General features: G+C 37.3%; 1 protein-coding gene across 1 annotated transcript in view; it reads left to right on the top strand.

Annotated features, from left to right (window-relative positions):
* The window catches only part of LOC126336824 (uncharacterized), a 194,775-nt gene that overhangs the window by 93,031 nt on the left and 86,692 nt on the right, over window positions 1–15,052 (top strand). Inside the window, exon 6 of the mRNA XM_050000885.1 lies at window positions 12,345–12,468. Within this exon, the coding sequence (XP_049856842.1) occupies window positions 12,345–12,468 (124 nt within the window). The remainder of the gene's footprint in view (window positions 1–12,344; window positions 12,469–15,052) is intronic.

Raw genomic sequence — 15,052 nt, 5'->3', positions numbered from 1 at the left:
AAAACAATGAAATACCCTGTGTTTAATCTAACTCAAAATTTGCAAATTGAAACATGATCGATTTAGAACTTCATTTGGAAGTTGAAAGTTGATAAGTTCAACATGAGAACAAGCTACATTATTTTGGTGCATCCTCACTGTAGCAGTCCAACTTAAAAAGCTATTCTGATTAAACTAACTAGATACTGCCACAGGTTGTTCCATTCGACTGTGTTTTATTCAATACAATGAAACTCCTAATTTGCTCTTTGATGGCGAATAAGGGAAGAATTTGTGACAACAAAACAATTTATTTTTGAACATATAACTATGTAAGTGCTACCTGTATTGTCCCAAACAAATTTTTAGCTTTGTATGAAGTAACACATTTGTGGCTCTTGTGAATTTACTGGTCGCAACTGTTTGTCCCATTGTACTATTTCTTCAGCACATTGTGCTTTTGTTGTGTTAGATTTATTAACTGTTAAACATTAGTTGTACACAAAGTAGAATGTTACATATAAATGACTTTGGTGGGTAGTAGAACAGATACACCTATGTATTTTAAAGTAATTTTTACTTCAGTACGGCTGTTCAAGGTGCACTATATTCCTTATTGGTGCCATGATTTTTTGACATTACTTGTATAGTCTACACTTTGGAATTTTTGTAGCAAAGGTGTTATTAAGCATATGCCATTAGTTTGTTTTAATAAAACCTGCTTTAATATTCCACCTGTTCTGAAGCTAGATGGAACACATGATACTTCAATGAATAAACAGCTTCACAAGACATTATTCAGTTATAGAATGTCCAAAAACATGGAACTGAATCCAAGACTCAATTTGAGTGCCATTTTTAATTGTACTGCTAGAAATATTAAAATGTCATACAAAGTAGAAGCACTGTCTATTTCACTTTCCTGCTTCTGTCCTTTGAACCAATCACACTATGAAACAGTCATCAATCACCAAGTACTCTGCTTCAATTTCGGGACTGCAGCTGGATCATGTTGGCTTCTTGCCACGATATTTCAGCTGACAATCGTCCGGCCATCTTCAGGTGAGTGTCTGTCACTGGAGACTGCAAGTTCCCGGGGTCAAATTTATAACAAAAAATTGACACGAAAACACCATCCACCCCCACCCCTTAAACAGAAGTGGAAGGCTGGGGCTTTGTAGAAATGCCAGTTAAGTTATTACCATTTCACTTACTACCCATCACCTTTAGCTAACTGATATGGGCCCTTACACATTTTTGTGTGGCTTGATCCTGGACCAAGAAACTAGTATGTGAATGTATCTCAATGACCGTTTGTGGCCCTATAAAATAAGGCACTATCTTATTGGTCATCCTTCTTAAGACAGACCACATCCCCTTCCTTGAGACTGACAGGATGCCTTCCTGAATTAAACCTTGCAGCCTCCCTGCAGTGTGCAAGCCAGATATTATGTCAAGCTGCCTCCAAATGTTTCTTTATAATCATTAACAGAGGGGAGAATTAATCAGGGAGGTGAACATGAGTTTGGTATGTATTATTTTATGAGCTTCGTATACTGCTCTATGGAATGCAAAGTTTAGCCGGGGTATGGACCTTTCCCACTTTCCTCACATCTCAGCATGGAATATGGTAGAACTGACTTTAGCTTTTAAATGACTCTCTCAGCAAATGAAGGTTGGGGATGGTACAGGGTTGTGGTCATGAGTTTCACTGCACTCTTGAAGCAGAACCCGAAGTCTCTAGGCAAGAAGATTGGTGCATTATCACTAACCAGAATCTTCAGAGCACTGAATGTGCAAAATACCTGTTGCAGATGAGTGAGTGTGACTGAAGTGGTACCTGATATAGTGGGAACAAATGGTGTGAATTGGGAAAAAGCATCAACAACAACTAGGATGTAATGATGATCCTCATGGATCTGGGGCAGGGGTCCCAGGTAATCTATAAAGACTTTATTCACAGGATGTTCAGACCAGTCAGAATAAAGTTCCCCAACCAGCTGTTAAGGTTGATTCTAGCTTTAATACACCACTCACAAGCTGTGACCATCTTAGAAACATACAAGTTAAGTGTGGGCATGTCAACTGAGCCTTATGTTTTACTATAGTTTTATTCACCCCCCAAAAGAGCCCTTCACACAGTGAATGATGCAAATACTGAAATACCAGGATTATTAACTGAATGGGCAGACAGATTTTATCCCTGTTGTCCTGTCACTTACGATAATATAACCCCTACCTTTCAGAGAATATCTGGGCACCAGCTTCCCCTCCTAGAGCTCCTTCTGTTTTTTTTTATTTTTTTTTTGCAAGAGAGGACCCTCCTCCTGCTTCTCAGCCAAATTACCAAATAATGCAGCTATCTCACACAGAACTGTAGCCACCATGAGACCTTGTTCCTCTGGTCCTTCTCATACATATCTCCTTGTCCTCCTTCTCATCTTCACCCTGTCCTTTGACTTGAAACATCCTGCTCAGAATGTTGACTACCCTCTCAAGACTGGAAGGCCAAGATATGCACCATCCACCTAGCAATATTAACTGTTTTCCTGTGTCTTGCCAACAACAAAGTCAGAGCACAGTTATCAGTCTCCTGTAGGAATGGATTGTGCTCCAGATACAGTTTAAAATGCTCGAGACTGAAGAGTGTGGCTGATGCCTTCAATTCATTGAGGGAGAACTTTCACTCAACAGCCAACAATGCCCTGAAAATTAAGACCATTGGCTTACACTCTTCCTCACTAGCTTGTTACAGAACCATTGCAATATATATTATTTTTCAAAGTCAGACATGGCCAGGATTGGTGCACTATCCAAAGTGGATTTGAGGGCCTTACATGCTAAGTGTCACCTCACTGGAACATTTCGACATTCTTCATCAATAAATTTAGTGGAGCAACAAGTTGTGAAAAACTGGAGATGAATTTATGGAAAAAACATCTTTTTTATTCCTGTGTAGTGAGAAGGAATGAATAGCCTTAGTGGATTCACGATCGACTTGTATGCCCCCAGTGAGACCAGGTGTCCCAGCAATGAAATTTCTTCACATGCTAAGTTTACCTTGCACAGCTTCACAGTAAGACCTGCATCATGAAGATGTTGCAATGCTGAAGCAGTTTGATCCAGATGCTGTTCAAAGGTCTTACTGTGTATCACCTCATCAGCCAGATAATTATAAACACACTTGCCAAACCAGTCAGTACGCAGATGTATTCAAAAAGGTTTCAGTCCATACAAAACACAATAACTGGCTTTGATTTGGTGCAGGTGTACAGGAGGGATGCTGTGAACAGAAAATGTGTGTACAAATGGTTTAAATGCTTCCGTGAAGGGAAGGAAACACCTGTAGACAAGCCACGTTTAGGTCAGCCATTGACAAGCAGAACTCCAGAAAAGATTGAGGAAGTGCGACAAATTCTGGCACAAGATTGGTGATGGACTCTCAAATTGATTACAGAGGAATTGGGCATTAGCAAGGACATAGTGCACACCATCAAGAACATGGTGCACACCATCATCTGCAGTGATTTGTGTAAGTGGACGATATGCTCCTGATTTGTGCCGCACAAGCTCACAGACAATCAGGAAGCAAAATGGATAGAAACTGCTGGTGATTTCATGTCCATGTGTGAACAGAATCCATTGCTTCTGAACACCATCATCACAGATGATGAGACCTGGTGCTACCAGTTTGATTCGGATTCAAAACGGCACTCTATGTCATGGTGTTTGCTGTCTTCCCTGGGAAAATAAAAAAAAAAAAAAGCCGTCTGCAAACATCCAGGGTGAAAACACTATTGATCACCTTCTTTGACAACAATGGCATCGTCCACAAGGAAAATGTTCCCACAGGTCAAACCATTAATGCTGCATTTTTCCTGTCTGTTTTCAACTGGTTGCTACAGCATATCTTGTGGATGTGACCAGTGTTGCACAGGACTGGAAAATGGACACATTTCCATGACAATGACCCTGCACACTGTGCAATCCATGCCCATGTGCATTCCTGGCACAGAAGATGATAACTGTTCTTGAACACCCTCCACACTCCCCTGATCTGGCTTCTATGGACTTCTTCCTCTTTCCATGTTTCAAGGCTGCCATGAAAGGTGAATGTTGTGTGGACATGAATGCCATCAAAGATCGTGTGACAGCTGTTCTGCGATTGATTTCACAAAATGCCTTTGCTGATAGTTTGCAGAAGGTGTATGAACGTTGTCAAAAGTGTGTTGTAGTGGCTGGTGCCTATTTTGAAAGGCAATAAGGAATATTTGTTTGTATCTTTTGTTTTGTTTGTTGTCTGATAGCATTCATCGAACTTACATGCCATGTATCTGCAACTCAACAAATCTGCTATACGATGAGTAGCAACTTTCCTTTTCATAATAATGTTATATTCCATCCTGGATTTTCTATTGTTTGATTTTTGTGTAACAGTGCCTACACCTATTCCTGGTTCAAATGGGAACAACAAACCCCTCTCTCATGCACTTTAATGGATGTGTGCTGTAAAAGCACTTACACTGAAACAGTGGAAACTTCTGGCAAGGGCTGAACTTGAAATGGATTTGCTTATCAACATAATACAGCACACATCCCTTCTTCTGGAAGAAATCACAACCCAACAGTACTTCAGTAGTATGCCCCTTAACCACAGTGAATACTTTGATTTTTGTGTAACAGTGCCTGCACCTATTCCTGGTTCAAATGGGAACAACAAACCCCTCTCTCATGCACTTTAATGGATGTGTGCTGTAAAAGCACTTACACTGAAACAGTGGAAACTTCTGGTAAGGGCTGAACTTGAAATGGATTTGCTTATCAACATAATACAGCACACATCCCTTCTTCTGGAAGAAATCACAACCCAAAAGTACTTCAGTAGTATGCCCCTTAACCACAGTGAATACTAATGGCCATGACAACTACTGAATGCTAATGTACAACTTTAACAATTCCACTATGAGCAGCGGACTGCCATTTACAGACCAGCACACATTGTATGACTTCTCAAGCTTAGAATCTTTACACAACCTTGACAGTCAATGGAACCAAAAACTATTGATCAGAGAAATATTACTGACTGAATTGAGCAATGTGGCAACTGGCTCATGATTTAGGCTAACTGTAACAAATGGAAATTGTGAAAACTGCCTTGTCTTAACCTTACAACAATTAGTAATCAAGACATGCAAGCTACAAACATACCCTACACAAGTTTGTTGTTAACTTCGCCCCTCTTTCCCCTTAAGAGCCAGACAACTAATAACTACATGCCCTAGCTCATTACGTAAAAAACAGAGAATTGATGGTTTGCATCAAACTCCTTATCATCCCCTTAACTGTGCTAGATCATTACTTCCTGAACTATTATCTCAGAGCACTTGCCCTCGCCTTTGATCACTAAAACACACTTCCTCTATACTGGAGACTAATCAATCCAGTTGGGGTAAGATTTCTTGTTTACTTGCAAACAAAATATGAGAAGGGTCCTCCTGTCTTATTCCCAGCAAAATATTATTAACTATTTCTGTTTCAGAAACAGAAAGCCACAAAGCAGAGATTGCTATCCTAACTTTCTCAATGTACTGCCTCAAAACCTCAGTACGGCCTTGTCATGGTAAAAATACTATATAGCTAACTCATGGCAAACTCGGGCAGAAAATTATCTTCTAGTAATTCATATCAAAAATAATATTATTCTAACAGCTCGTTTTTGTAGAGTGAAGATGGTTTTGAGATTTTTCTTACTATGACCCCAGAAGGCGAGCCATAGGTAATAGCAGAATGTATATAAGCAAAGTAAACAGTTCTGCTACATTCCCTACTACATACAAAACTAATAACACTTAAAGCAAAGCAAGCAGAGCTTAACTTATGCAACAGATTCAGGATATGGGATTTCCAGTCTAAATTTTCATCTATATGTACACATAAGAATTTTGTGGTAGCAACTCTCACAATTTCTTTATTTTGTATTCTGAGATCTAGATCAGAGTGTGACTTTGCTTTCCTGTAATGGATATAATTAGTTTTAGAGATATTTATGATTAATTTGTTCACTTCAAACCAATTTTGCAAATATTCTATAACTCTGGTTGCAGATGTTGGCAATACCCGGTTCATGTCAGTTACTACAATGTTTGTGTCATCCACAAACAGGGTTATATGAGTACCATTTAGTGGAATCTTGATATCATTTATGTAAAGAAGAAATAGGAAAGGTCCTAAAACACTCCCCTGCGGTACCCCAACTGGCACAGACTGAATATCCGATCTGTAAACAATACTTTGGTTTTTACTGTTTGTTGTTGCAATTTGTACTACCTGTTTCCTATTATGGAGATATGACTGAAACCACTTTTTCGCTACTCCTCGTATACCGACATATTCTAATTTGTCTAGCAGGATATCATGTTGGACAGTATCAAATGCCTTTGAGAGGTCCAAATTAATTCCTATTGTACTGTTGTTCTTATTTAGACCTGTTACAATATTTTCAATGAATTGGGTGATGGCTGACTCTGTACTCATTCCTTTGCAAAAGCCGTGTTGGTTTACAGACAATAGATTGAATTTCTCGAGGTAATTTGTAATTCTGTTTTTCATGACTGTCTCTATTACTTTTGAAAATACTTATAATAAAGCTATTAGTCTATAGTTTCCCACTTCATGTATATTGCCCTTTTTATACAATGGTTTTACTTTTGCAATTTTTAATTGTTGTGGAAAGACACCTTCTGAAAATGATATGTTTATGATGTGTGTGAGTGGGTCTGATATGACACTAGCACATCTCATCAAGACTGAGCAAGGTATCTCGTCAATCCCTGAGGACATTTTATTCTTCATTGTTTTTATTATTCGATTAACTTCCAATTTGTTCGTGGAAGGTAGCGATAATGAATTAACACTTTGTTCTTCTGGGATTGATGTTCTACTAATCTTAGAACAATTTTTACTGGGATTGATTGGAGTATTTATGAAGTAGTCATTAATGTAATTTGCTAAAGTAAGATTTCCTAGCACACCTTGATCATCTTTTAAAACAAAGTCATCTGGATTTCTAACATTTTTGCTTGAGCCTATTTCGTTTTTTACTACATTCCATATAGCTTTCAATTTGTTTGCTGACCCAGCAATTACACTGTCATTGTGCATTGTCTTGGCTTTTTTGATCACCTTCCTGTAAATTTTCTTGTATGTCTTAACATAATCTGTGAAGTGCTCATCTTTCTTATCTGTTTTGAGTTGTCTGATATGTTTTAGTGTTTGACTAGATGCTCTAATAGCAGGTGTTATCCACTGGCTTGTGTTCCTAGGCATGACATTGATCTTTGTGAGCTTTTTTGGGAAACACATCTCAAATATAGACATGAATGTACTAGAAAAAGCATTGAAAGATGCCTCGGTTGTTGTTTGTGCAAAGATATATTCCCAGGTTTCATTAGCTAACAACTGGATGAAAGAATTCACTTTTTCTGCATAGAAGTGCCTTTTGTATCCCCACTTATATTTTACTGCCTTGGGGATAGAGTAATTTATGTATGTTAATAGTGTATTGTGATCCGAAAGACCTAAGTTTACGTTTAGTGACTCAGTGATACCATTCTCCATTTTTGTGAAAATATTGTCTAAAAGAGAAGATGACAGTTCTCTTATTCTGGTGGCATCTGTAAAGAGTGGTTTCATGTGGAATCTGCTGAGTATACTCAAAAGCTGTCTTTTTTCATCACTTTCAATTAACAGGTTAATATTAAAATCTCCACATAAAAATAATTTCACTTCATTACTATAAAAAGTGTTTAATGCTGCTTCTATTTATTTGAAGAATATGTTTTTGTCACCCAGTGGAGATCTATATACTGTAATGACAACTAGTTTTTCACTCTTCTCCTCAGTTTTTAACTCTATGGCACATGATAAAAAATGTTTTTCTATATTTAGATGGTCCAATTCTGTTTTCACTTTGATCTGCAGTCCTATTCTAGAGTAAATGCATACCCCATCATTTTTAGAAACACTTTGGCAATAATGTGATGCTAAATTAAACTTGCTTATATTTATGAGACTTAATTCACTAGCCTTGCACCAGTGTTCAGATAAACAAATACAAGAGACATCAGCAAGATTATTTAAAGCTACTTCTAGATCTAGTACTTTGTTTCTGAGGCATTGAATATTCTGACACATTATCCTGACTGTTTTGCAAGTATTTTTTCTTTTGTCATTACCTGGTGATGTGCTGCTTTTTCCATAGTAGTTGTGACTTATCTGCAAATTTTCTTGCTGATTTGTCACAATCTTTTCCTTTTCTTTGTCTGAAGCCATAAAAAATCCTTATTTAATGATGTCGATGTACCTTGTCTTTGACTCCTCCTTAGGCAGTGTTGTGTTGCTGCAACTGTTGTTGATGGTTTTGTTGCTGCAGCTGAATAGGTTCAATAATTTGCTAAACAGCTGCCAGCCTTCCAAGAATTGAGAACCAATACATCTCTGAATCCATTACTAATCTGTAGTTATTTGATTCTCTCCATCTTCTGACCAGTGCAATGCTGCAACTACCATTTGCAACTTGGTAACCTCTGGGATAACTGATCCATAGTTTCTTTACTCTTACTTCCTCTGTCTATTACTTACAGGTCCCTTACACAATTCTCCACATTGTTTTAAATAAAAAATTATTGTTATGTTATTAATTGTTTATTTGCACCAGCACCTTTCATCTGCCCTCACCTGATCCTTGCCATTTCATTGGTAACAGAATAAGGTTAGGGCCAGTGCTGGGGTTCTGATACCATGTGTGGTAGTTAGTTTTAAGGTTGTTGTGTTGAATTTAGTCTGTGTGGCTTGATCTTGTTTCAGGGGAACCGATAGCATGGAATCAATGAATCCAAGACATGTGGCGGGAATTTCTTTTCCAAAACACAGATGCACATGTGTCCCTTAAACAAAATGGGCATTTACCCAAACAGCATTAAAGCACTTAAATAAACTGTGAACTTACTTTAACAGCATAAAAGTACATTTCATAAAAATGTGATGAATTTTGCCTTATAGAGAGACAGGCTGGATTGATGTGGCCCGCCATGAATTCCTCTCCTGTGTCAACATCTTTAACTCTTCCTCTTAATTAAAAAGATCTCAAATTATACATTAACTGCCATTGAGATGTGGTCGCACCTAAGGAAGTAAGTCTTCCCTTGCTATTCTTATTTAAACAATTTATACCCATATTAGGCATGGAAAAATAATGCTGCCCTTTCCTCAATAGAACAAGAAACATTTAACACCCAAGACTATGTGAGACTTGCAATGTCAAATGTCAAATACAAGGCAAACATTACCAAACTTGTCTAAATCTTGGAATAACCACTGTTCCACACAGAACTCTTTGAAATAAAGACTTAATGCCAATTACTTCAATGGCATAATCAAATATCAGACAGGTTTTGATTGAGGTGTAAGTTTTAAGTGAGGTGGTACAACACCTACTGCTGTAATGATATTAGTTAGCCTTAAATCAAGCTGTTAAATTCTCAAGATAATGTTATTCAAGGAACTAAATTACTTAACAGGTCAGCTGGACCCAAGACTCAACAATCCTATACATAAGCACCTTAATTATATTTATCAATACCAGCGATGACAGAACGTGTCACACTGCAAGACAGAACGATGTAGACAATACATGGTACAAATTTGAACTGAGCCAGTGACCAACCATCACCTGGGATCAGTTGGTGCTTGCTAACTTACAACTGTGCTTTCACACATAAACAAAAGTACACAGCAAATTACAGTAATTTAGCAAAATAGTAACTGCAAGTGCGTCTGAATATTAACAAACTTTGCATGAACAACAGGTCCATAAATCTAGCACAGATCAATGACTCATGCAGTTTTAGACCAGATTAAACAGGTGTCACCTGAAACTTACAACAAGTTAGATATGAACACAAAATATTTTAACACCAATCAGTAATCAAGAAATGCTTCCAAGGATGAAATTTGATACAACTTATTTTGATACTGCTAATGACTGATGCTAAGCATGAGCTAGATTAATGAGCACTACTTGGACATAATTTTGTCTCAGAAAATCTGACCACACACACACACACACACACACACACACACACACAATCACAATATAGGTACAGTAACCACACTGGGAGATGTACTTATACTAGGAAATTATGACAACTGTGACACTGGTATTGAACAGGAAGGTGAGAAAAACCCAAGGGCTTGACACTTACGTACTTCCAAAAGTGAGCTTTTCATAAGCTTGCAAATCTACAATGTAGAAGTGACTGCCCTGGAATTGCCTAAGGTTCTGTAAATACTAACAGAAATGATGCATGCTTCCACTCCACGTGATCCAAACCTTGACTGCTGCTGCTGCTCCAGTTTACTTCCAACAATCCCAGTGCCACTGCATGGCACCTCTCCATTTGAATTGCTCACTCTCTTGAAACCTCTTCTGGCCTCAGATAGGCACCAATGACCTTTGTAGCTTGTAGCCATGGGTATATCAGTGCCCAAGACACCACTGACATACCTGCTGAGTTGCGCAGAAATTTTACCATCACTAAGGTAGTTTCATAGATCCTCTGCTGTTCCTGATTTACATAAATGATTGAGGTGATAATCTGAGCAACCCCCTTAGATTGTTTGCAGATGATGCTGTAATTTACCATCTAGTAAAATCATCAGATGATCAATTCCAATTACAAAATGATCTAGAGAGAATTTCTGTATGGTATGAAAAGTGCAAGGTCATCCACATGGGTACTAAATGAAATCCGATAAATTTTGGGTATACAATAAATCACACAAATCTAAGGGCTGTCAATTCGACTAAATACCTAGGAATTACAATTACGAGCAACTTAAATTGGAAAGACCACATACATAATATTCTGGGGAAGGTGAAACAAAGACTGCACTTTGTTGGCAGAACACTTATAAGATGCAACAAACCCACTAAAGAGACAGCATACATTACACTTGTCTGTCCTCCGCTGGAATATTGCTGCACAGTGTAGGTGCCTTACAAGGTAGGATTGATGGAAGACATCAAAAAGTGCAAAGAAAAGTAGCTCATTTTGTGTTATCGTGCACCGGCCAGAGTGGCCGTGAGGTTCTAGGCACTGCAGTCTCAAACCGAGTGACCGCTACGGTCGCAGATTCGAATCCTGCCTCGGAGATGGATGTGTGTGATGTCCTTAGGTTAGTTAGGTTTAATTAGTTCTAAGTTCTAGGTGACTAATGACCTCAGAAGTTAAGTCGCATAGTGCTCAGAGCCATTTGAACCATTTGTTATTGTGCAATAGGGGTGAGAGTGTCACTGATATGAAGCACGAGTTGGGGTGGCAGTCACTGAAACAAAGGCGGTGTTCTTTGCAGCAAGATTTATGTACGAAATTTCAATCACCAACTTTCATTTCCGAATGTGAAAATATTTTGTTGACACCCACCTACGTAGGGAGAAATGATCATCATAATAAAATAATAGAAATCAGAGCTCGAACGGAAAGTTTTAGGTGTTTCTTTTCCCCATGTGTCATTTGAGAGTGGAATGGTAAAGAAGTAGTTTGAAAATGGTTTGATGAACCTGCTGCCAGGCACTTAAGTGTGGATTGCAGAGTAACCATGTAGATGTAGAATAGTTTAACAAAAGTTGTGTGGTGGAAGGAAACCATGAGTTGTATGACATATTTGTCTTCATCCACTTATACTGTTCAGTGTAACATTTTTAAATTCCCTCTGCATGTTTCCATGTCTTCATTGTCTATTCCTACTTCCTGTTCCCAGCTTTCGTGCATACTGATTTCTTTCACTGAATAAAATAAATAAAACGAACCTCCTAGATTGACATTTTTACTTGCATTCCAAGAAGATTATTTTCATTAAGTAGCAAAGTCTAACATCAATTAATATTGATTTTTGATTTCTACTGTCATGTGTTACTCAGTGGTGTCATGTATATCAAATGATAGTCTGCAATATGTTTCTATTATTGTCTAACTTCAGTTTTATGGACAATACTTTTTCCTTTCACATATGTCATATTTTTTGATGATTTAATTTATGTACTTTTTCAAGAACAATGGCAGGAAATAGTTTCAGTTATTAATTTTTTCTGAATTTTAATAGTCAAATGAATGATCTGTTATTTTTATAATTTATGAAAAACTTGTACTACTAAATCAGTGACAGATTTATATGAAAACAGTGTATTGTAATGTTTACTTCCTTCCTGGAAAATTGCTGTTGATCAAAACATCAATATCAGTGACCTCTATTAATTTCTTTTAAGTATTTGGTAAATAAAAGTGTTGTCTTCATCTCATTTTCAGGGTTCCAGGTACCGCTTTCGACTTATTTTCAATGCAGCTATCTATTGCCCAGTTGAAGTATCAGTTGATAATCATAAGCTATTGCTCATCGCGAGTGAAAGCTCATCCTTTGAACCTATTCAAGGTACATTTAAACTTAAAATTTTTCATTCTTAAGTTAATTTATGCAGAGTATCTCAAATTTAATTTTTACATTTACACTAATAAGCAAAAAAATTGCAACGCAATAAAGATGGCATGTAAATAAAGCTAAATGGGCATGAGTTATGCTACATTCTTGGATATACAAAAGATTTTAGCAAAACTGAAGCTACTGCAAACAATCCCATTCAGACCATCTTGTAAATTACTACTCCTAACATTCCCCATTTTTTTTAATTTCAATTACTGTAGTTGCACTCACTTTGTTAGAAAAATCTTACTTCTTATAATCAGAGTTGTTTCACTTATCTCTTTAGTTTCACTTGTAATATTTTACCAGTTTGTGATATTGATCCTACTAAGGACAAGATTATCTTTTCCAACCAACCCCTTGGAATATGTAACCAAAGTTGACTATATATTATTCGACTTATTTTTCTTCTTTGACCAATTCTTGCAATGTGTTATGTGGTTCATTATTTGGTGGGTCACGTATGTCATCTTAGCTAAATAGTTTACATCACATTTTTACTGAAATAATTCCTCTCAGTTTACTCCTAAACTTACAGTAACAATTTTCACCTTTGGAAAGCAGCTGAAATACTATGTAGATGTGCTGCTGGTTTAACATTTTTGATCACACAAAATGTTCACATCCACATATATATTTGTGTTTGTATTTGGCATTGACATAACAGATGAAAACTGGTTTATAAAATAATAAATGTTATGAGATATTACACCAGTTTTGTGTGTTCTTTCATTCATAATGTGTAAAATATTCTACCACGAACCAACAAAATGGTGTTGATCACTCAATTGAGCAGCATTATAGTCATGTCAAATATTTTGGGTCAGAAAGACAAGAACAATGTGTACAAAGTGACATTGTCTGGCACTCCAAGGTCTGAGAATATGGTGACAATTTGCAGCTTTACTTGACATGGTACCATAAAGAGGCTCACCTGACAAGTGTCCAACCAACAACAACACTGGTCACAGCAGTGGCACCATGTCATCTTTTCAGCTGAGTTCCAGTTCTGTGTACAATATCACAATAGAACTAGCCATGTATGGAGGTTCCTAGGAGACTGAACATTGTGTGATTGCATTTGTCATCATCATCAGGGGAAGCACTTTGTGTCATAGTGTAGGGTGCTATGGAGGACACAACAAAATGTCCTTTGCATCACATTGCTGGTCATATGAATGCTATCCTTAACATTTCTGCTGTGTTGAGTCTGGTGCCTGCACCCAATCTTTGAGGTCTCAATGATATTACCTTTCAACAAGCAAATGCAAGATTGCTGGTCATCCATGCTATCCTGATGTACCTCAACACAGACTGCTCAACAGTTGCCCAGACCAGCATGTTCTGCAAATTTCGTATTAATTAAAAATATATGGTCATGTGTTTGCCATGAAATGGCACACCTTCATTCACTAGCCACTAAGATTCATGATCCCTGGGGTACAGCTGAAGCTGCGTGGAATAACACAGTCGTATCTGTCATTCACATCCAGCTGGGTTTAAGTCTTTGTTGCTGCCAAAATTGGCAGCTCTGTGTACTATATTTTTCACACCATGTATCCCAGAATGACCTACAAATGTAATCATCTATTCTTCATGCCACACTGGATATTCAGAATATTAAAAATTTTGTTATGTCCTATCCTTCTTAGGGTCATGGTTTTTAATGGACAAAGGTGTATTATTTGCATAGAAATAAAATTGTTACTTTTATTCAGGCAATTATCTGAAAATTCTGATAATAGTTGTTAACACTATTATAATTATAAAAAAGGAAGAATCAGAAATGTTATTTATTTTTTTACCTTGCCTCATGGATTACATTAATTTTATTAATACTTAGGGCCAGATGCTAATATCTGGACCAAACAAAGGTCATCTACAAGTCTCTCTGCCTTTTGAAACAAGTTTCTAATTATGTCACTCCCCTGAAAACAGCTTCTTATTCTTCAAAACAGTCTCATATAGATACATATGTTATCTGTCAGGTCATTTATGTACTTTGCAGCAGCCCAATGACACTGTCATGAGGTATGTTGGATGTTATCTTTGCTTCTGGCAATGCCTTGCTATTAGGAATGATACACAGAGTTCTATTTGCTAGGAAGCCCTCAACCCAGTTGCATATTAGTTTGGACATTCTGTATCCAAGTATAATGTTTATTAGACTACAGTGTAGAACTGTGTCTGAGGCTATCTGTAACTCAAGAAAAACGTCATCCTGTGCTCTGCCATCTACTGTATTCTTGATCTCATGAACAAACTGCCCACACTGTGTTTCACATGACTGACATTTATGGGAACCATGTTGATTCCTACATGGAAGTTGCTCATTCTCCAGGAAATTCATCACACATGAGACCAATGTGAAATGTTAAAAAAAAAAAAAGGTTTCCATCACCCTCATAATTTTCATTTTTTGTGTTTCTTTTATATCAGAAACCTCTTAATCAATGCTAAACTGACTGCAGCAAATTGTTATGTACAGACATCTGTGTAATGTGGATAAATAAACCTGCATTTCCAATGCAGTTCA

Source organism: Schistocerca gregaria, chromosome 2 (genome assembly GCF_023897955.1).
Source record: "Schistocerca gregaria isolate iqSchGreg1 chromosome 2, iqSchGreg1.2, whole genome shotgun sequence".
Taxonomy (NCBI): Eukaryota; Metazoa; Arthropoda; class Insecta; order Orthoptera; family Acrididae; genus Schistocerca; species Schistocerca gregaria.
This window is presented reverse-complemented; position numbering and strand designations above follow the sequence as displayed.